The following is a 26,470-nucleotide window of genomic DNA, read 5'->3' on the forward strand; positions in this document are numbered from 1 at the left end:
AGGGAGGTTAAGTCCAGCGTCATTCGGAAGAGTGGACCTGGGCCCCGTGCCGAGTCCCTGGTACTGGGCTGGCCGTCACACCAACGCGGTCAGGGCCCAAGGCTGGCAGGGGTCAGGAGACAGCAGTGTCCACAGCCTCCAATGAGCCTCACCTCCAAAAGGCCAAGAGGTCACATCCTGACCCCACTTAGCAAAGTCCCCTGACTCCCACTCTCCACTCCAGACCCCTGAGCCAGGTTCAGCCATGAAACCGAGGTGAAAACGGGGCCTCCCGGGTGGGATTAAATGCACAGGGACGTCTGTGAAGGGAACATTCCAGGAAGTTTGTTGCTGCTGTGTGGTTGCTAAGAAAGGCGGGAAGAAAGCCAAACAGCACACGAACAGCTGCTCTCCCTGTATATTCACTACCCTATTTTCCTGCATTAAAAATATATAGCTTCTTTTTTTAACACCTTTAGGGACAAAATGAGAGTTACCTAGCAGTCCAGTGGTTAGGACTTGGCAGTTTCACTGCCATGGCCCCGGGTTCAATTTCTGGTTGGAGAACTAAGCTCCTGCAAGTGGCAAAAACACACACACAAAAATAGGAGCAGTTAGCTCCTGGACTTCATCTTCACGGCAGCCTCCGGTCCTTCTCCAGGGCTCAGGGCATCTCTCAGCTCTGAGTCCCTCACGTGTCCAGCTGTCCAAGAGAATACTGGGCTGTGAGAATGGACCCTTTTTACTTGGGGAGCGTTAAAAAGGGAAGATTTTTACAAGGATCAGAACCAACCAACTGGTCACCTTAACACAAACCACAGCAGAGCCGTCCGTTTCTCAGGCAATGCGCTGACCCGATCCCTGAGGACTGTGGCCACAGGTCAAGGGAGGTGCTTTTGTGATGGTTGCTCAGACGTGGGAGAACCCAGGGCTGGGAGGTCGAGGTCCAGCGAGCGGCACTGTGTATGAAGAAGCATCTCCTACCGGCCCCAGTGATCTCCGTGGGGACGCCTTTTGTTCTGGAAAAGATCCTCACCAGGTGCGGCCCTTCACCAGACAAGCTCGGGGGCCGGTGGGCGGGGGCCAGGAGTGTCTGAGCTGCTGTGCCCGCCGGGCCTGGTCCCTTGTCTGTATCTGCCCGGTCAGGCAGGCTCCTCGAGTTTTCTGGGAACCCGGGAGTTCACGCAGCTTTGCTCCGAGGGGCCTTCTCCAGTGACAGACGGAGGGCTCAAGATCGGGGTTCTTTCCACTTAAACAGCGCCTTCTTGGAAAGTTGGGGGAACACGTTCCTTCTTTTAGGGGCTCTGTGGACCAGAAGCTGCTCAACACAAAGTGGAGGCCCCTCAAGCGCCCACGAGCAGTGCACGCCCTGCACCCCGGGGTCTATGACTCTGACCATCGGCTCCCAGCTGGACCAGAGCTGGGGGAGGGGCCCTTCGCAGGGTCCAGGAGAGAAAGGAAGGCGGCCTCAGCAATGACACGTCTCTGGGCTGCCAGGGTTTGCAGGCTACGGGTCATCTTTCTGGAAAACCTTCTCGCACAAAGAGAGACAGGCTTTCACGAAGCATCCATACTCACACTCACATGTACACACACACACACACACACTCTTGCAAAGCCCCTTCCTGCTCCTGCTGGGGCCCCAATAGGATCCTTTCTGTCCCCAGCGTGCACGTTGGTAAATAGACCCCAGGACCCTCAGCTTCTCCCTACAGACCCCAAGCGCCTCCCAGTTGCCTCCACCCTCCTCCTGATCGGCCTCCCCGCCCCCACCTCGGGTGTGCAGGCCCCTAAGGTGCCGTGCAGGGGTGGGAACAGGGCTGGGTCGGTGGGGAGAAGGCAGGGATGAGGCCTGAAAGGGCTGGGAGGGGAGGGCAGAGCAGAAGGGCACCAGTGGGTGAGCGGAGCCTGCCCGCAGCTCCATCCAGCCCCGACCCTGTCTCTCCGTGTCCTCCCCGCAGGCTGGACATGAGGTCCTCGGCAGTGACAGGCTGGTCCTGGGGAGGGCAGGGGGCAGGGGTGAAGAAAGGGGGGCAGCCTGGGAAGGCAGGGGGCTTGGGGGGCAGTGTTCCATTGCAGAGTGTTGGGGGGCGGTGACGGGGGGCTGAGCTGGGCGTGCTGGATGGAACAGGGTGGCCGGTGGAGGCGTGAGGCCACCAGACTGGGAGCCGCGTTGAGCTCCGGGCTGCGGGCAACTTTCCATGGCAGGCGGGGATCGGGGGCCCCGGTGGGGCTGAGTGATTCTGTTTCCATAGCAGGTGACTCTGCCCTCTGATGGGCGTGTTTGGAAAGGAAGCAGGTGGGCGCCCCGCCCACTTGGGAGCGGTCACGGGGACATCAATGTCAGACACTGATTGGCTGCCCGTGGGTCCAGACACAGCAGGGGCCATTTCTGTCCCCAAAAACTGGCCGAGGAAAGCAGGAAACCCAGCCGGAGAGAAACAAAATGATTCACACCCCAGACCGCGGACTCGGACTTGAATGGGTGAACCTGCCTGGTAGGAACTGAGCATGTACAACGCATCCCACCGACGCGTCTGCAAGGCACCCAGGCTACCACCTCTGTGAGCTGGAGGAGCAAGGCTAAGAAGACCCCGTGCAGATGGGGGGTCAGTAACCAGCCCACCTGGCCCTCTCCTGCATCGTGAAGGGTTGATGTACTTGGCAAACGCCTACCTGCACTTGAAAACAGTTTAGCTTCCTTATCTCGTACCTGCTTTGAATCAAATGACTTTCTAAACAGAAAATATTTTAGGAAAGAAAACAAAAATGGCTCATGAGCCCATCACCCAGATGACTCCTGCTGTATTCTTTAATAAAAGAAAACATGAAACACGTATTTTTATATCTCAGGAAGTTATAAAATGAACACGAAGGCCTCCTCCTTTCTCATTAACCATATTCCCAAAGACATCCACATGCGGTGGACTCTCTGCAGAAAGAGTTGCAACAATGCCTCCTCACTGAATCACAGGAATAATAAACAGCTGATGTTTCAAGATACCATGCGTGGGATGGCTTAGGACCCAGCACAGCTATCTGATCCGTGCTGTTGATGGATTTGCTTTGAGGGGAGGAGGGTGCCCTTCAGAAAAAAAATATGCGTATGCCAGCACATATTTGTCCATCTTTCAAAGTTCTTTTAATTAAGTTCTTGAGTTAATTTTAGATGCACAAGCAATTCTAAAAAATAAGCGAGATCTGAGCCACCCTTTACCCAGTTTCCACCAACTGTAAACATCACAGCCCAGATGTGGACGCTGATACTGTCAGGATACAGAGTGTTTCCATCAGCACAAGGACCCCACCCTTTTCCCTCCCACCCCCGCCCCCAGCCCAGGCAACCACTCATCCATGCTCCTGGTCTATCATGCCGTCTTTCAGGAATGATACACAGATGGAAACACACAGCATGCAAGCTCAGTTCAGTTCAGTCGCTCAGTCATGTCCGACTCTTTGCGACCCCATGGACTGTAGCACGCCAGGCCTCCCTGTCCATCGCCAACTCCCGGAGTTTACCCAAACTCATGTCCATCGAGTTAGTGATGCCATCCAACCATCTCATCCTCTGTCGTCCCCTTCTCTTCCCACCTTCAATCTTTCCCAGCATCAGGGTCTTTTCAAATGAGTCAGTTCTTCGCATCAGGTGGCCAAAGTATTGGAGTTTCAGCTTCAGCATCAGGCCTTCCAATGAACACCCAGGACTGATCTCCTTTAGGATGGACTGGTTGGATCTCCTTGCAGTCCAAGGGACTCTCAAGAGTCTTCTCCAACACCACAGTTCAAAAGCATCAATTCTTTGGCGCTCAGCTTTCTTTATAGTCCAACTCTCACATCCATACATGACCACTGGAAAAACCACAGCCTTGACTAGACGGACCTTTGTTGGCACAATCTCATGAGACTGGTTCTCCCTGCTCAGCATACTTTTTTCTTACATGTGTCAGAAGTTCCTCCTGTCTTATTACTGAGTAGTACTCCGAGTTCCGTGGTGCGTAGATATACACAGTCTGCTGAACCATTCAGCTTGGGAATGTTAGGGATGAAAGCTGCCGTGAACCTTTGTGTATCTACAGTCATCAGAGACGTTGGTCTATAGCTATTTTTGGTACTGTCTTCATCTGATTTTGGTATTAGGGGAACACTAACTTCACAAAATGGACTGGGAAGTGTTCCTTCCTCTTCTGTTTTCTGAAAGACACCGTACAGAATCGGTGTAATTTCTGAAACATTTGATAGAACTCTCAGGTGAAACCACCAGAGCCTGGAGGTTTCATTCTGGGGAGTTTTTAAAGTACAGTTTCCTTAATAGTAACGTAGTTATTTGAATTGGTTATATTGGTTGAGTTGTGGCAGTATGTGTGTTTCAAGGAACGGAGAATTTATTCCTGATACTCCTAATCTATCTTCTCTCTCTCTTTTTTTTCTTGCTAGAAGTTTGATGACATTACTGGTTTTCCCAAAGCTCTTTGTTCCATTGATTCTTTCTCTTGGTTTCCTGTTTTACAAATCTCTGGTTTCTGCTCTTGCCTTTATTCACTCCTTCCATCTACTTGCTTTGGGTTAATTTTGTACTTCTTTTTGGAGGTTCTTGAAGTGGGAACCTTTCGGGAGCTGGTGATGGACAGGGAAACCTGGCGTGCTGCCGTCCATGGGGTCGCAAAGAGTCGGACACGACTGAGCGACTGAACTGAACTGAAGTGGGAACTTAGCTTCCGATTTGAGACGTAACCTTGGTGCTCGTGCCTAGAGAATCCCCACGGGCAGAGGAGCCTGGCGTGCTGCCGTCCATGGGGTCGCAGAGTTGGACACGACTGAGCGACGAAGCACAGCATAGCTCTTTTCTAATATGAGTATAAAATGCTACGAGTGCCCCTCTCAGCCACATATTTTGGCACTTTGCATTTTCATTCCCTTTAAATTAAAAAAGAAAATTTTAGAAAACTTCCTCCATTTTTTTTCCTCCTCCCTTTTCTGAATAACTGAATACTTGAGTCAAATCTCTGCACCTGTTGGAGTCGGTAGATGCAGGGCCTAGGGAGGCAGCAGTCACAAGATGAGGCTGAATGAGACGGCGGCAGGGGAGGCGGCCTGGTGGGGCTGGGACCATGAAGAACTATACCGAGGGTGATGGGAAGAGGTTTTCTCACCAAGCAAGAAAAGACTTACAAACATGGAAGGGAAGAAAACTAGAACAATTCCGGTGTTGGAATGGAATTCAGTTTTCAATAAGCAGAGACAGAAATAAACATGAATTCAGTATGAGTATACATGAACACACACACGTGTGCATACATATACACGTGTCCTACTCTGCCCGGTTAGAGAGACGGGAGTGAGACACCCTAGGGGCGATGAGTGCGTCCCGCACCTGGACCTTGGTTTCTAGACACCTTTGCGGAAAGGGTCCAGCGCTCTGCGGGGAAAGCGGACCTTCTTCCTCCCTCGAGTTCTCTCCCTCTGCTCACCGTCTCTCCCTTTCCTACCCTCGCCCACACCCTCAGGAACAGACACACCTACACAACAATAGTCTTATCTCTTGTCTTTTTGTGTATCCTGTACCCAGAACAAAGGCCTGAAGAAAGGGAGGCCGGGCAGCTCCACCCAGAGTGTGAGCCCACAGCAGGTCTGCAGGACCCCAGGAGGACCTCCATCAAGACCAGCCTGAAACAAGGTTCTGGGTGGAAGCCCTCGAGTCTTGTGGAATATCTGCCGAAGCAGAGGGAGCCCCCCTGATCCTGGGGGGTGGGGTTCAGTTCAGTTCAGTTCAGTCGCTCAGTCGTATCTGACCCTTTTTGACCCCGTGGACCACAGCACACCAGGCTGCCCTGTCCATCACCAACTCCCAGAGTTTACCCAAACTCATGTCCATTGAGTCGGTGATGCCATCTAAGCATCTCATCCTCTGTCGTCCCCTTCTCCTCCTGCCCTCAATCTTTCCCAGCATCAGGGTCTTTTCCAATGAGTCAGCTCTTCGCATCAGGTGGCCAAAGTATTGGAGCTTCAGCTTCAGCACCAGTCCTTCCAATGAATATTCAGGACTGATTTCCTTTAGGATGGACTGGTTGGATCTCCTTGCAGTCCAAGGAACTCTCAAGAGCCTTCCCCAGCACCACAACCAGGCAATCAGACCCCCCTGCACCACCCTACACAGAGCACACTTCGCTGGAGCCCCTGGAATGCAGCGTGTGGCACGGACCCGAGAGGTCACGAAGGACTGGATGAGCCCGGTTACAAGTGCGGCCCAGTGTGCACCCAGCCACGGGGCGGAGCAGGCCCTGGTGAGCCCCACGCCAGTGGCCCTTCCCCAAGGGTCACTGGAAGCTTAAACACCGGATGCTCTGCTTGGGGAGCAGCACAGGCTGGGGCACTGAGAGAAGCATGCAGCCAGGGCTCTCACTGCACCAAGATGCTTTCAGCGCCGGACCGGAGACAACCCTGCTGTCCCCGCGGAATCACTGGAGCCAGAACAGTCCACCCTGGCAGAGGCCCCACCCAGGGCCCCGTCAGGCACCTCCTAGCTGACATGTCTGCACCCCAGATGCCTGATTGGACGGGGCGAGGGCCTCCAAGTAACCCCTCCAGACGCCCCACCCACCCACTGGGGGCACTGCAGGCACTCAGTGAGGGACCATCCTCCCGGGCGTCCTCCTTGAGAAGAGTGTAGACGTCCCCTCCCTGCTGCTCCCACAGGAGGATGCTCCTCCCCCTCTCCACGGCCCCCGGGGGTCTCGAAACAAACATTCTGATGCCCAAGGGCGAGGGGGAAGGACAGACACCCCATAGAGCCCTGACTAATGCCAAACCCGAGTTCCCAGTGCAGAGAAATCACTTAAGAATGAGCCGCACAGACCCTTCCATCCGGTGCCTTCGCTATTCTGCAAGCTGGCTGGGGAAATGTTTACCGATCGTGCACAACAGCCTCGGAGGAAAAGACATCTGCGACCAGGTGATGACCACACGGGCGTGCGTGAGTGGGTGCTCAGTCGTGTCCGACTCTGTGACCCCAGGGCCTGTAGCCCACCAGGCTCCTCTGTCCGTGGGATTTCCCAGGCAAGAATACTGGAGTGGGTTGCCATTTGCTTCTCCAGGGGATCTTCCCAACCCAGGAATTGAACCTGTGTCTGTTGTGTCTCCTGCATTGGCAGGCAGGTCTTCACCAGACCACAAACCCTCCAAATCCTCCCCAAACCTCCACAGGCGGTGTGGGCAGAGGGGTCCCAGGTTCCACCTGTGCCTGATGGAATTCAATGTGTTTGTGCAAAGTGTCCGCCTTTAAAATACCTTCCCAGGAACACACTCAGCTCCAGCAGGCACCCGAGCTCCACTGAAAGCGAATTTTGCCACCAACCCTTTGTGCTTAAAATGCCACCCCGGGCAGAAAGAAAATGAACTGACTTTACTGGACTCCCTGCCTGGGGAACTTCCCTTGTGGCTCAACTGGTAAGATTCTTCCACCCACAATGCAGGAGACCTGGGTTCGATCCCTGGGTCGGGAAGATCCCCTGGAGACGGGAAAGGCTCCCCACTCCAGTGTTCTGGCCTGGAGAATTCCATGGACTGTATAGTCCATGGGGTCGCAAAGAGTCGGACACGACTGAGCGACTTTCACTCTCTTTCACTTTCTGCCTGGGGGACCAGCCCACATGGACCCTATCAAGGGGTCATGTCCTCTGCTCCCCGGCTGCCTTAGGCCAACGGGAGGCCTAAGAGGAGATGGGGGGGGCATTGCCAGGAGGTTACCTCTCTGCACAGGGCACTCCTCCCCGGGACCCCTCCTGTCCGGGTCCCACTCTGCCCTCTCCCAGTCCCTCTGGCCTCAAGGCTGACACAGCCCTGGGTCCTGCACTGCCCACCACGATGGAAGCCCCACACCCTGTCCCCTTTGGGGATAAGCCCCCCGAGCCATCCTGGGGAGGTTTCCCCCTGTTTCCGGGAGCGGGGGTGGGGGTGACTGGTAAAATAGCCCAGACAGGCTCCAGGGCGACCATGGACTTGGGGGGAGGGTCCGTGGGGCCCCAGGGGTTTCCCACACAGGACCCACCCTGAGGACCAGACACAACGTGGATGACAAAATAAACACTTGCAGACCAGAGGGACCCGCCCCCCCCGCCCCCCCAGACCACCTTCACGGCTGCCCTCCTTCCTGCCCCGCTGGCCGCGTGCTGACGCGGCCCCCGCAGCCCCTCCACATGGGCTCTAGCCGCTCCTCGCCTGAGCCCCGGGCGGGGGGGGGCCTCTGCATCTGGACAAGCCAGCGCCTTGGCCCCGAGAGAGACACAAAGCTCCTGAGACAGACACTTCCCATTGTGCAAGGAGGCAAACCACAGGGTTAGCCTCAAGGTCTGCGTGAAACTGCTGGGTTCCTCCACCCAGCAGCCTCGGGCAAGAGAGGAAATAGCTGAGAGAAGAGCCTTAATCCCGCACCGAGGGTCTGCTTCAGGTGCTGCTGAGAGGTTGGTCGGGATCGGAAGGCGGGGTGGTGGTGGCAAGGGTTCACCCCTCCCTGGGCGGCTCCTCCCAGGGGGACCCTGCAGGAGGGAGTTTATTCCTCGGTGCCGCCTGCAGAGGCGCTGTGAGCAGGCAGGCCTTGCCGTGTGTGGGGCGAAGGCGGAGGCCGATGGATGCCCTGGGATCACGGCAGGGGTGGCTGAGCCAGAGGCCCCGTCTCTGCTCAGCTGGGACCACTGGCAGCTGACCCTGCTGGGGCAGTCGAGGCCGACTCACCCCCGAAGCCCAGTCTTCAGCCGGCCCCGAGAGGTATGTTTCCCACACAAGCAGGAAGGAAGAGGTACCACGGGTGCTTCCCCAGTGTGGAGCAGGGGCCCCCCAAGGGTCTCCTCGGCACCCTGCTGGGCGGGAAGCCCCCCGGAGGCACGCATCCTCCCCCCAGAGGATGACCAGGGACCGCGAATCCCTGAGATCCTGGTCCTGCCGGCTGGCAAGGGGAGCAGGCCAGAGGCTGAGAGCTCAGAGGCGGGAAGGTCAGACTGCGGGCACCACATCCTGGCCATGTGGCCCTGGAGCACCGGGCGGGCCCCAGCGGTCGCTGTAACTCTTAATTTTCCCTTCGTTCTACTCGAGGGCATGTGCAGCTTCCTGACAAGAGCTCACACATGTCTGAGCCAGAACACCACTGACCTCCGGGTCCCCCATCCTTGGGCCAGGAGGGGGTTGGCCTTGCAGGAGCCCTGCCTCCAACATGGCTTCTCGCTGGTCCCACTCAGACACGGGAAAGCCATCGCCACGACCTGCGGCGTCAGGGCCATCCACTGTCCCACTGGCTGGAGCACATCAAGGCCCTGCGGTCAGACCCGACCGTCCCTGCTGGACGGGGCCCCGTGCCGTGGGCTCCTGACCCTCCAGGAGGCTTGGGTGGTCCTCAGACCTGCGCCAGCTGAGAGCTGCTGCCCTGCAGCTCCTACGGTTGCTGAGCACACTGCTTCCAGGGTAGAGAGACGGGGCAGAAAGCATCTGACCTCGAGCAGGCTGTGGGGCAGAAGAACTCCCTTAGGGAGCCCTGGGGGGGCCCCACTTTCCTCCGGAGCAGCTGAATCAAGTGAGAAAGGCCCACGGGTAGCAGTTGGGGAAAGGAGGTTGGGTGGGTTAAGACCCCGCAGAGAGAAAAACCAAGCTGAGGATCCATCCATCCTCAAGCCCCCGGAGGTCAGCAGGAGGCGGTTCTAAGGGTTTCCCGCACCCCTCATCTCCCGCCGCGGCCACCTCCCGCAGCAGGTGGCCGTCTCGCGCTGGCTAATGACTGTCCCAAACGGCCATGGGCACAGCCGCAGGAGAAGGCTCCAGCACGCGAGACAGGGCAGCGAGGAAACTGCCCCTGTGTCTTTGGGGGCACTCTGCCTTCCTCTGGGCCCCCCACCAGGCCCACCCCCACGTCCTTAGCTCGCACGCACTGCCCTGCGTCAGGCAACGCGGGCGGCGCCGAGACCATGGCCAGGGCCTAACAGAGCAGGGAGCGCGGGGCGTCTGTCCCAGGCAGCTGTGGACACCCCCCACCTGGTCCTCACGTTCCCGAGACGGACGCCAGCCCCTGCGTCTCTTCAGACCTGCACCCCGGCCCCGCCAGAGCCTCCCCGGCTCTCATCACAAACACAGCGCCGAGTTCCAGACCCGAGTCAGAACCCACCTGGCCTCTACCCCAGGTGGGGTGACAGGGGAGCTCCCGCCCTCAGGCTGGGGGCAAAAAACCAGGGTCACCGCACGGGGCGATCACCGCCGGGGGTCTACACATTCAGGGCAGTGGAGACGTGGGACGGCCAGGGTGAGCCAGGCGTAAAGCAGGCCGAGGAGGGCCGATGGCAGACTGGGGACAGAGAGGTGGGGGGGGTCGGTGTGACACACCCCTCAGGCCTGGTAGTGAGAAGGGTCAGAGATCCTCACTGTGTCCAAAGGCTGAAAGGTGAAAGGCAGCGCTCTTTCTCCACGGCTGTAACCCTTACAGAGCAGGTACCCCTCACCTGTGAGCCAAGCCAGGCCCAAGTCTGTGGCTGAACGCCATGAGGGGGAGGCACCCCAGAGTTCCCCAGGAAGGAAAAGAGAGGTCTGCCAAATCGCGGGGCATTCTGATGCAAAAACCACCAAGGAGTCTCCTTAGGAGTCAAGAAACAGCAAAATGAAAGGAAATCCCCCCAAAACGCCCAGACCTTCACAGCGTTTCCTGGGAGAGCCTTCTGCCTCTCAGGTTCCATCCAGGGAGGCAGGGATGGTTTAGGCCTTGGAACTGTGTTTGAATGGCCTGGGATTTTAGCACCCAGTAATGACTTGGCTGAGGCAGCCACAATGAATAAGCTCTTTCTGCGTCCTGCCCCGGGTGTGGGGTGATCTCTGGGGTCCCAGCGCTCCCTGAGGGGGTATCCGCCACGCTGCGGGGCTTGGGTTTCTTCACACAGACCCTCAGCAGATGCTCGTTTCCTAAGTAACTCTGCTAACCGGCACGCTTATTTGAATTTCAGAGTATATGTGTCTTAAGACCGAAGAGCTGCCAGGGCACCTTCGGGGGCCGCCTGGGCTGGGGAGGCGGGCGGGGCACGTCCTACCTTGTTGTAATAATGCAGCTGCACCGAGTGCCAGCGCCCGTCGCTCACGCCGCCGGGAACCTGCGGTGTCACCGTGGTTGTGGTCTCGCCTGCGGGGCGGGGGGGGCGCCAGAGAGAAGAGAAGTGAACAGACCACCAAGGTGAAAAGTCCTTCTGACAGTCTGGACCCGCGTTCTCCCCAACAACCGGGAAAACGTTTTCAGTGGTTTTGTCAGTATTTTCATTCTACGGGGCGGGGGGCAAGGATTCCCCAGTCTCTGGACATTTGAGCTGTGCCTTCAGCATTATAAACAACGCGGCAACGAACATCTTTGTGCATTCTGGGACCCCCCCGCCGCCACAGGATGGATTCCCAGACGGAGAACCAGCGATCAGCACACGAGAAGGCCCTGTTGCAGGATGGGGTGGTTTGAACCAACGAAGCGCCTGGGATGCCACCCGAGGGTGGCCCCTCAGGCACGGGCAGCTTTACCTGCCGAGAAGGTGAGCTGCAGCTGCTCGTCCACAATCTCCAGGGCGATGAAGTCGTGCTTCTCGTTGAAGCGGCCGTTATACAGCAGCAGCGCGTTCCTCTCCCGGGTGGCAAACCTGGGAGGCAGAGCGCATTGCACAATGAATGACCCCCGGGTGGAAGGTCTGCACGGGGCCGGGGGGCTGCCCAGGGCGACAGGCCCAGCCAGGGTGGGCGAGAGCACGGGCCACGCTCAGCAAAGACTCTGGTCCCTGGGACTCTCTCTTTCACGTCAGAAGTTGACAGCTCAGCTGGCACTAGTGGTAAAGAACCTGCTTGCCAATATAAGAGACACAAAAGACGCAGGTTCGATCCCTGAGTCAGGAAGATCCCCTGGAGAAGCGCATGGCAACTCACTCCAGTATTCTTGCCTGGAGAATCCCATGGACAGAGGAGCCTGGCGGGCTACAGTGCATGAGACTGCAGAGTCAGACACGACTCAGCACACAAATAGCACAAAACCTGATTAGCGATGTTCCTTGCTGGAAGGAGCAAAGTAGATTCTGGGGGAGCTCGGTTACCACAACCTTCGTACGATGCTCTAGGAGGACGGCACAGACACCGTACCGACGGGGAGTGTCTGCGCACTGAACACAGGCAGGGCGCCTGCTGCGCAGGGAGGCAGACCCACGTGTGTGCCCCCAGGGCACGGGGTGCGGGTGCCGATGGCCAGCTCAGGCCGGAGCCCCGCGTCTCCACCACCAGGCTCCAGCCGCACCCCCGCAGGTCCTTCTGCCCCTTCCCTGCCCCGGAAGGGCCTCCACACCTGCTGGCCCTGCCCGGGGGGTGAGCTCCCCTTCTCTGCAGGCCTCCCGGGTGTCACTGCAGTTATGTTCTCCCAACTCATTTTATCTAAACTGTGTCCCGCCCATAGTCTAGCATATCACTCATTCCATTTCTGAAATTATCCCGCTTATTTGTTCCTTTATAAGAATGTGTGCTCCTGGGACTCCCCTGGCAGTCCGGTGGTTAAGACTCCAAGATTCCACTGCAAGGGCGAGGGTTTGATCCCTAGTCGGGGAACAAAGATCCTGCAGGCTGAAAAACTTTTTTAAATAAAAAATTTTTACAAAAGGACACGTGATCCTTTAAGGGGAGGGATGATGACACTCACTCACAGCTGTATTCCCGAGACCAAACAAGAAAGATCTGGTCCAGGCAAGTGTGTAACACCAGTGTGTTGAATCCACACATGGATGGGGCTCCCATGAACCAACAGACGTGTGAAAACAGTCTTGTCAGATTTGAAGCATTCATAGTAAAAAACTACTTACTCCGACAAGAAACAAAAGAGCCTCAAAAATCTCCTACCCATTAAGGAGGCCGCTACCATCAGAGCCGAGGGTCCCCGACACACCACGTGGCCACGACGCCTCCTGGACTCCCTGGTTACAGAGAACCTGCGAACCCCGGGGTAAACTCAAGACTTTCCTGAGACAGCTGGGAGTCCCTCTCCCCTGAGATTAAGTGGGGAAAGCCCTTACTTTGATTCCAGATCAGTTCACCCACTTTCGTGCGGCAGGGGTCTGTGGGAGCCAGTGTCGGGCATCTGACCCCAGCTCCCTCCTTGGGTACACAGAGCTGACAGCTCCCGCCCACAGCTGGCAGCCCCTCGGTTTGGAGGCAGCGCGCGCTAATGACAACGCTAAAGATACCGGCAGAGCAAAGTGGAGGCTCTGAGTGTGGGGCCAGCAGGCAGAAGAAAGGAGCTGAATTAACACCGGCTCGCTTCCTGAGACCCGCGGGCCGCACCTGCTCCCCTTCTGCAGGTCTGACGGTTGTGGGTTTCTCTTTGGACCAGGGTGGTAGCCGGTACAGAGGGTCAGGGCGGGAGGGTCCTCGGGGGCGGGCCCCCTGCACTGCCAGGATGGAAGAGCTAACGCAGGGCCGCAGGGCCCCGGGGCCCCGGGCAGGGTCTGAACAGCACCGAAGGAGGAAGGGCAGAAACAGAAAGCCTGGCGAGGGGGCCGGGGAGCAGAGAGGACAAAGGAGGCGGGCGGGGGGCGCCCGCCCCGGAGCCCAGGCCCTGGGCAAACAGAAACCAGAAAGAGGAGAAGCTGCTTCCAAAGAAACCGCCTGAAACAAAAGCCCTGGGCGGGCGCCCCCGCCCACCTTTCTCACGGTGCAGCCCTCAGCAGGCAGGGGGCCAGCTCCTTCCCGGCCCTGCCCACATTCTGGGGGACTTTTCATGATTGTGCTTTTGATGCAAAATGCTCCCTGATTTGGCGTCACCTCGACACCTGAGACATCATCAGGCATATGGGAAACTGTCCCTAAATTGCTGTCACGTGATCAGCTAAAATACTACATTTCACAAGCAAGGGGCACACACTACATCAGAGGGACCTTTAATTAAACAGTTTCTCAGTCTGGAGCCGCCAGACTTCCTTTGCTGGTTTCTGCATCCATGGGCCCCCCCAAGGACTTCCGGTCACCTTTCAGGTCAGCCTCCTGCAGCTTACTGGCTGTGCTGCCCATGACAGAGGGCTGCTGGTCATGCCCAGTGGTGGGTGGCCATGGCCACAGAGACAGCAAAACCACCTGGAGCAATGCATTTACCAGAAGACACACGGCACCTTTGACCTAGGGGTGGGCACCCACAGGAGCCTGCTGTTCTAAACATCCAGCCACATGGCACGCAGAGTTGGTGAGGGTGCCACAGAGGAGCCTTTGTTGTGGAGACTATGCCTACCCGGTGGGCGCCTGAGCACAGGGCTTACAGGCGGAGGAGGGACCGGGCTGGGAGCAGGCGGAGCCACGACAAGGGCCTGGCGCTGAGGCCCTGTGAGAAGGTGGGAGGGCAACAGCACATGCCAACTCACGTATGCTCTCTCCACACCCCAGAGAGGGACCTCGGTTCACTGGTTTACAAGCTGTGGTAGAGCCGCGAACCGTGCACCAAAATGTGGGCAATCACCCCAAAACAGCGGGCTCCACACGGCCCAAACCTCACAACTGCTCTTGGAATCAAACACCACTCCAGCCTTGCAGTGAGGTCAGGGGGCCGACCAGAGCGCGTCTCCCAGCCTCCTTCCAAGTTCCCGGGAGGGGGGGTGATGCTCGAAGGATCCAGGACAGGCACACACACAGATGAGAGGCGCTCTTGCCGTTTCATTAAAGCTGGCCTCCGAGGAAGATTCAGGAAGAGGGCTGAACGTGGAAGTGCCTGCAGACCAGGATAAGCAGGCTGGCCACTGAGCGGCCCACGCTGAGGTCTGTGACGAGCTGGGCAGAGCCCAGAAGGTATCTCACCAGGGACCCGCGTCTCTAAACAGAACGCCCTCCCAGAGGACACATCTGTACCCAGTGCAGACGTCCAAGCCCGAGAATCTACTGGGGGCTGGAGCTGGACAAGGTGGGCGGGCCCGGGGTCTCGGGGGTCTGCCCACCTCTGCAGAGCCCCCAGCCGGCACTCCAGAGCACTCAGAATGCCTGGAAGACTTGCCTTCTGCAAGTCAACCCCTCCCACCACCACCACCAGGCCAAAGAGCCCTGCTCTGGGAGACCGGGAGGCCCCCAGCAACATCTCCAGGCTACGGGCGGGGAGCAGTGAGCGTTCATGCCATGTTGGCATGGGCCCAGCCAGCCACTGCTGGCCTCTGGGCCCCTGGGTGTCAGGACGCAGGACAAGAAGCCCCTGAGGAGCTTCAGGCCAGCGGGTAGACAGGCACAGACAGGCACAGCAGTCCTGGGGCCGAAGCCAGGACCCCAGCCAGGGAGCCCAGAGGGCCATTTAAAGGCTTCAAAGGACGAGCATCTGCTGCAGAGGCATGAGCCCAATCGAATCATCCGACAACCAGGAAAAAAAAATCAGGGCCAGGAATCCTGGCACCAGGTCCCCCCACCCGGCCACCTAGTGTGGAGGATGGGTTTACAGCAAGCAGATTTAGGCCACAGCATAGAAAACCCGCCAGTGACAAGCCCCCATGTTAACTGTGTGCCCTCCGCAGGACCTTAGGGGCAGGCAGGGTGGACGGCAGCCTGATCCCGCAAGCAGGGGCATCAGAGGCTGAAGGCAGCAGACAAGCAGGCAATGGCCAAACGCTCGACGGCCAGCACTGGAATGCAGGCGTGGCCCGGCCTGCTCACGGGGGCTTCCTGAAGGAAGCGGTGGAAGACGGGATGGGGGCAGGCAGGAGGGGCCGAGGAAACACCCATGCAGGGCTGGGCGGGTCCAGAGAACCAGGAGGTGGGGGCGGCCCCCGCCAGGATCGGGGTCCCCAGGGCTCGGCACACGGAGGCCCACCGAGTGCTGTATCCAGAAGCTGGGTTTTACCCTGGGTGGCAGGCGGGCCCGGCAGACCTGTCGGACAAGGATCTCCCTGGCGCAGGCCGAGAGTCAGGACACCACAGCCGTCAACCGGGGGGAGGACGGCGGCCCGGGCCAAGATGCTGGAAACTGAGAGAGAAGCGGCCAGACAGGGAGACCCGGGGTTGAGGGCCTCAGAGGAGCTGAGTGCAATGGGGGACGGGGGAAATGGGGGAGGACTTCCCCGGAGGGGGCAGGACCCCCAGCCTGCCCCGAGAGGCCCCGAGCTCCAAAGTGCAGCTCAGAGCAAGTGTCTGGTTCCGGGGGACACGGATGGTGCATTCCCACAAAAACTGTGTCCCCAAAGGGCCCCCCAAATGCTCACCAAACAAAATACACCTTATTCTACTAAGTTGAACTTCAAAAAAAAAATCTTTACAGCAGAAATGATAGATCTTAAAAAATTAAGTTAAATCTAAATTCTCTTGGAGAAAAAAATGCAAAAGTAAAAGAATGGCCCAAGCCCGCAGTCAGCCTGCACCCCGTTATGGGTTAAGGGACCGGGGCTGAGAGAGGTGAGGCCGCCCACCCGTGGTTTCCCAGCTCGCCAGTGACCCCACAGGAGTCTGAGTCCCAAGCCTCTAGGCCCTTTCCCCCTATTTCTGGCCACTTGGATGGCAGAGGTGCCCACGTGGTGGCAGGTGGGCAGCACCAGGGCGTCCGGGCTGGCTTCCCAGGCGTGGGATCTGGGCAAACCAGTCCCCAACCTCATTAACACTCTGCTGTTGACAACTGGAAATTTCTCACTTTCGAATCAGGAGAAAGTGAAGTGAAAGTGAAAGTCGCTCAGTTGTGTCTGACTCTTTGCGACCCTGTGGACTATTCAGCCCATGGAATTCTCCAGGCCAGAATACTGGAGTGGGGAGCCTTTCCCTTCTCCAGGGGATCTTCCCAAGCCAGGGACTGAACCCAAGTCTCCCGCATTGCAGGCAGATTCTTTACCAGCTGAGCTACCAGGGAAATCCAACAATACTAGAGTGGGTAGCCTACACCTTCTCCAGCGGATCTTCCTGTCCCAGGAATTGAACCGGCGTCTCCTGCGTTGCAGGCGGATTCTTTACCAGCTGAGCTACCAGGGAAGCCCTGGAATCAGGGGCCACATCTTATATTTGCATGGGGTCCTGCAGGCAGCGACGGCCAGGGCGACAGTGGACGGAGGGACGGAGGGCCGCTCTGAGACCCGAGACCGCCCCCCCCAACCTCCAGCAGACGCGGCGGTGCGGGGACGCAGGGACTCACGCGAGGGCCACGGTGAAGTGGAAACGCTGCCTCAGGCCCCGGAAGGTGACGAAGGACTGTGGCGGGAAGCTCCGGGTGGTCACCTCGCAGTAGGGCCGCTCGAACTCGCCAGGGGGGCACACGCAGTGGAAGCCGCCGATGAGCAGGTTCACGCAGGTGCCCCCGTTCTTGCACACGCCGTGGGCGCAACGGCCAGAGCGGGCGTTCACCTCACAGTGCTCGCCTGGGGGGATGGAGCAGGAGAGAAGGGGTCACAAGGCAGCCTTGGGGGGAGGGGGGGAGGGGGAGGGAGGGAGGGGGAGGGGAGGGGAGGGGAGGGGGAGGGGAGGGGAGGGGAGGGGGAGGGGAGGGGAGGGGAGGGGGAGGGGGAGGGGAGGGGAGGGGAGGGGGAGGGGAGGGGAGGGGAGGGGGAGGGGAGGGGAGGGGAGGGGGAGGGGAGGGGAGGGGAGGGGGAGGGGAGGGGAGGGGAGGGGGAGGGGAGGGGAAGCTCCCCACCCAGGCCACAAAGGCTACTGCAGAACCAGATGCTAAACCCAAACCCAGGGGCACCTGGGGCCTCCGGGAACTGCCCTGGAGCCGGGCAGTGATCAGACATGTGGTGCTCTTGCTGGTGGGAGGGCACGCAGTGCCCGGTGGGCCGTCCAAGGGGTGGTAAGCACCCCAGAGGCCTCCCCGGCTGCGTCACCAGGTGGCCGAGCCGCTCCAACCTTGTCCCTGCCCCGGGCCTCCGGGTCCCCGCCCTTGTGGGGGGACAGGGGTATGTGCGGCCATGAGCGCCTCTCAGCACCCCACCCTGTTCTGAACCCCCAGCTGAGAGCCCCACCTAGAAGGAGTGAGGGGACGACAGGGCCCCGTGCTCTCCCCACACCCACGTCTGCATGACGGCCGGGCACCCCGGGGCTTGTCAGAGACTCAGGAGCGGGCCAGGGTCATTCAGAGCGCCCCCAGCCCATCGCCTGCCACGCAGACCCACTGCCCACCACACAATGCTGGGCTCCAATCCTGTAATCGAGTCTGTCCCACACACTGGCCCCCAACTGTGCTCCAGTGCCTCCCTGTGGCCTAACCGCCCCCCGTGGCAGGCGGATTCTGGACCCTTCCGCACAGAAACTGACCAGGGCGCCCACGCTGACCGCCTCTGCCCCAGAGGCCTGCCAGACCCAGGCAGCCCGTCAGTGGTGAGGCCGCCGCAGGGGCCTGGCTAGATGACCCTCACTCCCTGGATCATGGCCCGGGCCTGCTGGTCACGGGGTGGACATCGCCAGCCCCTCACAGACCCGCAGACCAACAGGAGCTTCTGATAACAGGAAATTCCCCAGCTCCCACCTGTATTTTCACCAGGCACTGAGTTTTAAATGAACGCATTTAAAAAAAATTTTTTGGCCCTGCCACTCAGCTTGTGGGATCTTAGTTCCTCACCCAGGGATCGAACCCACGCCCCGTGCAGTGGAAGCATGGAGTCCTAACTACTGGACCACCAGGGGAGTCCCTTAATGAATACAGTTTAAAATGGAAGTACGTAGTCACACACTAAAAAAAAAAAAAATCACCATGTAAACAGTGAAGCCTAGAGAGTCCTCAGTCTCTTGCAGGTCCCACCGGAGGAGACAGGAGAGCTGGGTGCCCTGCCGCCCCCTGAGGGCTCAGTGCCAGGGGGACCTTGGAGACTCCCTGTGGGCACTCAGAGCTTCTCCTCTTTCCTCCCAGTGGCTGCAGAGTATTCTGTTAGAGGACACCATCAGAATCTAAATCACCAATGCTTCTCCTTCTACTACTGATGGACAGGTAGGCTGCTTATCGGTTCAGTTCAGTCGCTCAATCGTGTCTGAATCTTTGCAACCCCATGAATCGCAGCACGCCAGGCCTCCTTGTCCATCACTAACTCCCAGAGTCTACCCAAACTCATGTTCATCGAGTCGGTGATGCCATCCAGCCATCTCATCCTCTGTCGTCCCCTTCTCCTCCTGCCCCCAATCCTTCCCAGCATCAGGGTCTTTTCCAATGAGTCAACTCTTCCCATCAGGTGGCCAAAGTATTGGAGTTTCAGCTTCAACATCAGTCCTTCCAGTGAACACCCAGGACTGATCTCCTTTAGGATGAACTGGTTGGATCTTCTTGCAGTCCAAGGGACTCTCAACAGTCTTCTCCAACACCACACTTCAAAAGCATCAATTCTTCGGCACTCAGCTTTCTTCACAGTCCAACTCTCACATCCATACATGACTACTGGAAAAACTATAGCCTTGACTAGCCAGACCTTTGTTGGCTAAGTAATATCTGCTTTTTAATATGCTATCTAGGTTGGTCATAACCTTTCTTCCAAGGAGTAAGTGTCTTTCAATTTCATGGCTGCAGTCACCATCTGCAGTGATTTTGGAGCCCAAAAATATAAAGTCTGACACTGTTTCCACTGTTTCCCCATCTATTTCCCATGAAGTGATGGGACCAGATGCCATGATCTTAGTTTTCTGAATGTTGAGGTTTAAGCCAACTTTTTCACTCTCCTCTTTCACTTTCATCAAGAGGTTTTTTAGTTCTTCTTCACTTTCTGCCATAAGGGTGGTGTCTTATAGCTTGCTTTTATTGCAGATCCCTTTTTAAATTAATTATTTGTCTCTGGCTGTGCTGGGTCTTTGCTGCTGCAAGGGCTTTCTCCAGTCATGGTCCCCAGGCTTCTCACTTCAGTGGCTTCTCTTGTTGCAGAGGGCAGGCCCTGGAGTGCAGGCTCAGGAGCCGCAGTTTACGGGCCCCGCTGCTCCGCGGCACGTGGGAGCCTCCCGGATCAGGGATCAAACCGGTGTCTCCTGCTTTGGTTGGCGGATTCTTCACCACTGAGCCACTAAGGAGGCCCCTGCAGATGACTTTTTGATACACATCCTTGGAGTGTTTTAAGAATATCTCTCTAGAGAAAATTCCTTAAAGTGGTGGTGAATCAAAGGTACACACAGTTGACACTTGGATAAGTATTTCCAAACTGCCCTTCACAAAGGGATGCACAAACTCATACATCCTCACCAACATGAGGTTAGTGATCAGTCTGTAAAATATTTTGTATTTCTGACAAATGAACCTCCAAGGGGTTTTATTTGTGTTAACTTTTGCCGAGGTTCAACATCTGCTCAAATTTTATTGGCAACATCCTTTTCCTTTCTCTGAACTGCCCGATGATTCCTGTGTTCATTTTTCAATCAGACGGTTGGTCTTGTTTTATTCTGTATGCAAGCTCCTCGTTAATTTCAGAAATTAACTATGTTCTACCATTTCTATGACAACTCCCTCCTGGCTTAAGTTTAACTTTCAACTTATTTATGTATTTGTGGACACATAAACATATTATAGGGCTTCCCTGGTGGCTCAGTGGTAAAGACTATAAATATATAAATACAAATATAATATAAATTTTTATATTTATAATATAAATATAAAGCCTGGCAGTGAAGGAGACGTGGGTTTGAACCTTGGGTCAGGAAGATCCCCTGGAGGAAGAAATGGCAACCCACTCCATTATTCTTGCCTGGGAAATCCCATGGACAGAGGAACCTGGAGGGCTACCGTCCATGGGGTCAGAAAGTCAGCTATGACTGAGCGACTCAACAACAGCAACAAAAGTGTTACATCTGGGTATGGTCATATTGATCAGTGTTCCCTTTGTGGATGCTAGCACTCTCGGGTGTGAAGAGATATGCCACTCAGAGCTCCGGTAGCATCCAGCATCAGGACCCTCGGTGCACGGAGGGGCCTGCGTTCAAGGGGCAGCGTCACCCTGGAACTGAAGTCACCAGGGTCCTCAGACACGGGTGTCCCTGGATGCCCTTCTGTGCCTCTTCAACACTGAACCGTGTGAATACATTCCCGACTGTCTCAGTCTGCTCAGGCCTCCGTCACAAAATACCTTAGGCCAGGGGCTTAAACAATGGAAATGTATTTCTCACGGTCCTAGAGGCTGGAAGTAGGAGGGAGATCAGGGTTCCGCACGGCCGGGCTCCCCTGAGGGCTCTCCTCCTGGCTGCCTTCTTGCTCTGTCCTCACAGAGCCCTTCCTCTGCACGTGTGCAGAGAGAGACACAGACCTCTGTCGTCTCCTCTTATGAGGACACTACCCCTGTCGGATGGGGGCCTGCCCTTATCATTTACCTGAACTACCTCCCTGTAGGCCCCACCTCCAGCTACAGTCCCACTGGAGGTTAGGGCTGCAAGCTGTGAATTTGCGGGTGGGGTGAGGTGGTGGTGGTGGTGGATGCGATTCAGACCGTAGCAGTTATGTATGAGTCAACTGGGAATGTGAACAAACTGGATAGTGATATTAAAATTTATCATCAGTTTTTTTAAAATTTGGCGGCGTCGGGTCTTGGTTACAGCACACGATATTCGTTGTGTTAATTCAGGATCTTTCCTTGCCGTGCATGGACTCTCCAGTTGTGGCGCATGGGCTGAGCTGCTCTGTAGTATGTGGGGTCTTAGTTCCCCAACCAGAGATGGAACCCGCATTCCCTGAAGTGCAAAGTGGATTCTTAACCACCTTGGACCACGAGGGAAGTCCCGATCATTAATTTTTAAAAAGAAAACTTGGATATAGTGGAGAGTGGGTGCCGTGTGCACCCCACATGCCCCTCCAGCACGGAGGCTCTGGAGTGCTGGGTGACGACCACTCACAGCTGAGACCCTGCACTCAGACCCTCCCCTCGACATCCTTCACCCACAGTTGCATGGCCCCCGCTGGGGCAACTCACAGGCAGCAACAGCTCCGCGGGGAGATGGGGAAGCCTGGCCCCGTCACCCAGGGCAGCCTCCTCTGCACCGCGTCGCCAGAGCTGAGACGTGGGGTCACAGAGGCCACTGCTGCCGCACTGCTGCGGCCCAGCCTCTTCTCTGGGTAGCCCTGTGAGCCCCCTGCCCCCGCACCCTGTCCAGGCGTGGCTCCCGAGAAGGCGGATCTCGAGGCTCCCGGTCCGACCGCGCTGATTTTCGAGCACTCAGTAATTGACGGGTGTAAGAAAACTATCCGTCACCCAAGGGGGAACGCTTCATAAGAGCTTCTTTTTGAGGAGCAGGTGAAACTGATCTGTAATTAGCATGACCATCCTTGGAAACAAGCGAGGCACCAGGGAAATTTGAATTTTCTCTCCTTCTCCCGAGTACCTTCCTCCCCAGGTTGCGACAGCCGAGGACACACAACTTGCTAAGCGAAGGTGACCCAGCCTGAGCCCCTCAAACACAAGCTTCATTCGCTGAGTTCTTACTGAATTTCATAACTGCACAGGAGCCAACCAGGCCAGGGACCCAGGCCGAGCCCACCCCCAGGGCTGTGTCCACCCCCAGGGCCTGGCAGGGTCAGGTGTTTTTTTTTTTTTTCCATCCCCTTCCTCCCCACCAAGCAGGGAAGAGAGAGGCCTGAGGCCCACCCAGGACACCCACCTGCTCTCCCCTAGCAGGCAGCTGCCCCCAAACGACTTGTGAGTAGAGGTTTCACGTGCTGCTCGGAAGGGAGAAGACCACGCGGACCACCCGGCTGCACACCCCGCTCTGGGCTCCACCATCGATGCAGACCATCTGGTCTCCCTGCCGGCTCCAGGGTCACCAGGGCACCCCACCCCGCACGCCACAGACACCAGACAGGCTGTGCACACACACACACATGCATGGGCACACAGAACCTCACACACATACATGCACACACCCCTGCGCCCTCACACCCAGTCACACGCAGCGGACACACTCGCGCCCTCACACACAGGCTCCCTCACACACACGCTCACGTATTCACATGCATTCACACCCATAAACGCATTCGCACCCTCACACCCGCCCTCAGCCACGCATGTACATACATGCACACACGTGCCCACACTCACACCCTCACACACTCTCACACTAAGCCCTGCTCCTGGCCCCTTCCCAGGTGGGCGGCTCGCAGCCTTCTTAAATTCTATTCATTAACTGTAAACGCTCAGCCGAAGGTGTATTTGTTCTTCGTACACTTCAGATTCTCTAATCTCTACTTTTAAACTCCATGTGACGTCTGGGAGTGTTTGCTCTCCAAGTCCCGACTTGGCGGGTGGAGGGCCAAGCACGGCGTGTTCTGAAGTAACAAAGCTGCGGTGAGAGGCCGGGCCGGGCTGCGCTCCCTAAGCCGTGACAGCAAACAAAGCAGGGCCTGGCACAGCCCTTCCCATGGCGCCGCGCCCTCCCTTGGCCTTCCGGAACCCTGCCTGGCCAGGCTCGGCCCAGGGGGTCAATGTCACCAGGAGGCAAGCGCAGCCCCCGCCCCTACCAAGGCCACAGCAGCTCACGGGCTCTGCCCTCGAGCGACGGGACGTCTGGACCCCCTCCACCTCCACCCAAGATCCAGGGGCTCCCACGAAGGGCTCCCAGCTCCCTGGGCCCGGAGAAGGGCGGCCCTGCACAGAGAGAGCGAGGCGCCCTCCATTCAGTTCTCAGAGACCTGCCTTCGACTCTGCCTGCCGTACTCCTGCTCACGCACGTGCGGTTTTCCAGCGGCTGCCGGGACGCCTGGGGTCCTCAGGCGGCCCCGGGGACGGGAGGCCCACCCAGCAGGATGCGTGCTGCCTGTGGCCCCGTAGCAGCTCAGCCCGCTGCCGCAGGGCCTCCGTCGTGCCATGGAAAGGGCGAGCCGACGTGCGGGGTTCCTCCGTTCCTCTGCTTAGCCCATCAGCAACTTTAAATCAACTGCAAATAAAGCTCAGTCGCCGTGAAATTATTTGTTTTAAGCACAAAAGGTTTTTCTTTTCTCATAAGTAGTCGTATTTGTTTCCTGGGTCTGCTGTGACAAGTACGGCAAAGCTGAGGGCTTAAAAGGAGCAGAAGGGAATTCTCTCATAGTTCTGGGGGTGTCAGCAGGGCCGCCCCCCTCTGCAGGATCCAGGGGGGCTCCTTCCCGCCTCCTCCAGCTGTCAGCACCCCCTATCCGTGTTTCCGGGGTTGTGGCTTCCTTATCCCTCATCTCTGTGGTCACGTGGCTATCTTCCCTGGGTCTCCTCTCCCCGTCCTTATAAGAGAAAGGATCCAGTCACTGGATTCAGGTGGAACCCGAGTCCGGGACGATGTCCGGGATCTCTGGGAGCCTTACGTATTACATCTGGAGAGTCGCTGCTTCCAACATTCTGAGGTTCTGGACGTGAACCTGGGCGGACACGATCCAACCCCCTAGTGGCCCTCTGTGTCCGTCCTAACGCTGGCCTCAGGGGGCCGGCATCCGAACCTGCAGGGCTGCGATTCCGGCATCTCAGTGACCCGGTGACTCCCCGGTTCTGGCTTCCCTGCCCTCGGGACGCTCTTCCTGCCCTTCCCAGCCGGCCAGTGAGGGGCCAGCTCCCCAGCTCCCCAGCCACACCTCGGGCCCCTTCTCTGGCCCCACACCCCCCACCTCCTCCTCCCATTCTCGCCCCCACAAACCCAGGCCTCAGACCTGTCTCCCCAAACCAAGTCCGTTCTCCAGGTCCCCCACCCGGGGAGGGTCCCACAGCCACCACAGAGGAGGGGGGCCAAGGGCCCCGGAGCCACCCGCCCCTCCTCCCTTGTCCCCCCCAGTGCCACCCCAAGGGTCCATGTCATCCCCAGGGTCCGAGCCACCCGCCTCCACTGTCGGTCATACCCCAGTCTAAACCAGCCCGGTCTGCACAAACACTGCGACCACCCCTGGGCCCCTGGCCCCCCTCAGCGGCTCAGCCTCATAGATCTGCCTGCTCCCCACAGAACACCCGGGGGATCTTTTAAGAACGCCTGCCTGGCTTTCACGCACTGGAGAAGGAAACGGCAGCCCACTCCAGTGTTCTTGCCGGGAGAACCCCAGGGATGGCGGAGCCTGGTGGGCTGCCGTCTATGGGGTCGCACAGAGTCGGACACGACTGAAGCGACTTAGCAGCAGCAGCAGCAGCCTGGCTTCCTGTCAGTCCTGCTGATCCACAGAGACTGCTCTGCCTCGGGGCCTCAGACACACACCTGCCCAGTCTATACCACACTCCCCACCTCCCAGGCTGGCCGCACTGTCTCCCTCCTTGAAGGGCGGCTGGGGGACTCACCAGGCTAACGGAGGAGACCCTGGACACACTCATGCACACTCACTGCTATCAGGATCACCTCGTGGACACTGCCGTCTCTGGGCCTGGCATCCCTTGGACACATTCACACACGCTCACTGCTATCAGGATCACCCCGCGGACCCTGCCTTCTCTGGGCAGGACACAGGCATCCCCTGGACACACTCACACACGCTCACTGCTATCAGGATCACCTCGTGGACACCGCCGTCTCTGGGCCTGGCATCCCCCGGACACATTCACACATGCTCACTGCTATCAGGATCACCCCGCGGACCCTGCCTTCTCTGGGTAGGACACAGGTATCCCCCGGACACACTCACGCACGCTCACTGCTATCAGGAATCACCCGGCTGACACACCTTTTCTGTGGCCCGGCATGTCCTCTCCTGGTCTCTGCACATGACTCTCCGGTGCCCAGACGCAGCCCCACTTCAGGCACCCACCTCCCCTCTGCAGGCTTTGCCCACCTGAGCAGGGCCAGGGCGCCCAGGTCAGACTCCGGTGGGCCCAGAATTCTCCATCTCAGCCCATCCCAGCCCCAGGGTGACACCCACTACGTGACCGCCCCTCAGCCTCCGGCCCCCCAGGCTCTGGGGGAGGGGCGCTGCCTGTCCGAGGGTAGAGTCTGAGAATACCCAGCACACAGAAGGTGCCTGGCGAACGCCCGGCACACAGCAGGTGCTGGACGAATGCCTGTGAGATGAAGTCATAAAACGCCAGGACTTCCCCACGGGCAAGCCGATGATGACTGCTCGTACAGAATTATAAAACTTGCAAAATTCACATTTTGTTTCAAATAGTGTTGGAAAGATGCTGATGTCATGAATGAAGAACTAATTCTACAGATAAACATGACTTTCTTAAAATTAAAAAGGCAGTGAGAACCCTGACCATGCCGGTTTCAGATGAACGGGGCTCCCTGTAAAGGCTCTCACCTCTGGGTTCCAGGGACAAGACCCAGGCCAACCCCAGGGCCCTGTGGGCACCTGAACAGGGTACTTCCCAAGGCAGACGTTCCCGCTGATTTGTTCAAACCACACAGGAATCCACTTCATGTTTCCTAACTGTACCCTCTATGCAGTGGTGACTTGGCGGATCCCAAGGGCCAGCCCTCAGGGGCAAGCCTGGATTTCCATGGTGGACATACCCCCATCACAGCCAGCTTGGCACCACAGAACTCAGAGTTGGGAAGAGATGTGATGTGATGGTTTTTAATTCTTAAAATCATCTTACTTCAGGCAAATAACTTAGACCAAATTCAGTAGGCCCTTTAATTTTTTTTTATATATAGCTCTTACAAAAAACACTATTTTACTGTA

At 57.5% G+C, this 26,470-nt stretch overlaps 1 protein-coding gene across 1 annotated transcript in view; it reads right to left on the reverse strand.

Annotated features, from left to right (window-relative positions):
* CELSR1 (cadherin EGF LAG seven-pass G-type receptor 1) overlaps positions 1 to 26,470 on the reverse strand; it is a 151,716-nt gene that overhangs the window by 55,780 nt on the left and 69,466 nt on the right. The window contains exons 3-5 of the mRNA XM_081594991.1: positions 17,093 to 17,315; positions 11,506 to 11,621; positions 11,034 to 11,122 (exon numbers count right to left, since the gene is read on the reverse strand). Coding sequence (XP_081451117.1) covers positions 11,034 to 11,122; positions 11,506 to 11,621; positions 17,093 to 17,315 — 428 coding nt within the window. The remainder of the gene's footprint in view (positions 1 to 11,033; positions 11,123 to 11,505; positions 11,622 to 17,092; positions 17,316 to 26,470) is intronic.

Source organism: Giraffa tippelskirchi, chromosome 4 (genome assembly GCF_054371585.1).
Source record: "Giraffa tippelskirchi isolate mGirTip1 chromosome 4, T2T-mGirTip1v1.2.pri, whole genome shotgun sequence".
NCBI classification, from domain to species: domain Eukaryota; kingdom Metazoa; phylum Chordata; class Mammalia; order Artiodactyla; family Giraffidae; genus Giraffa; species Giraffa tippelskirchi.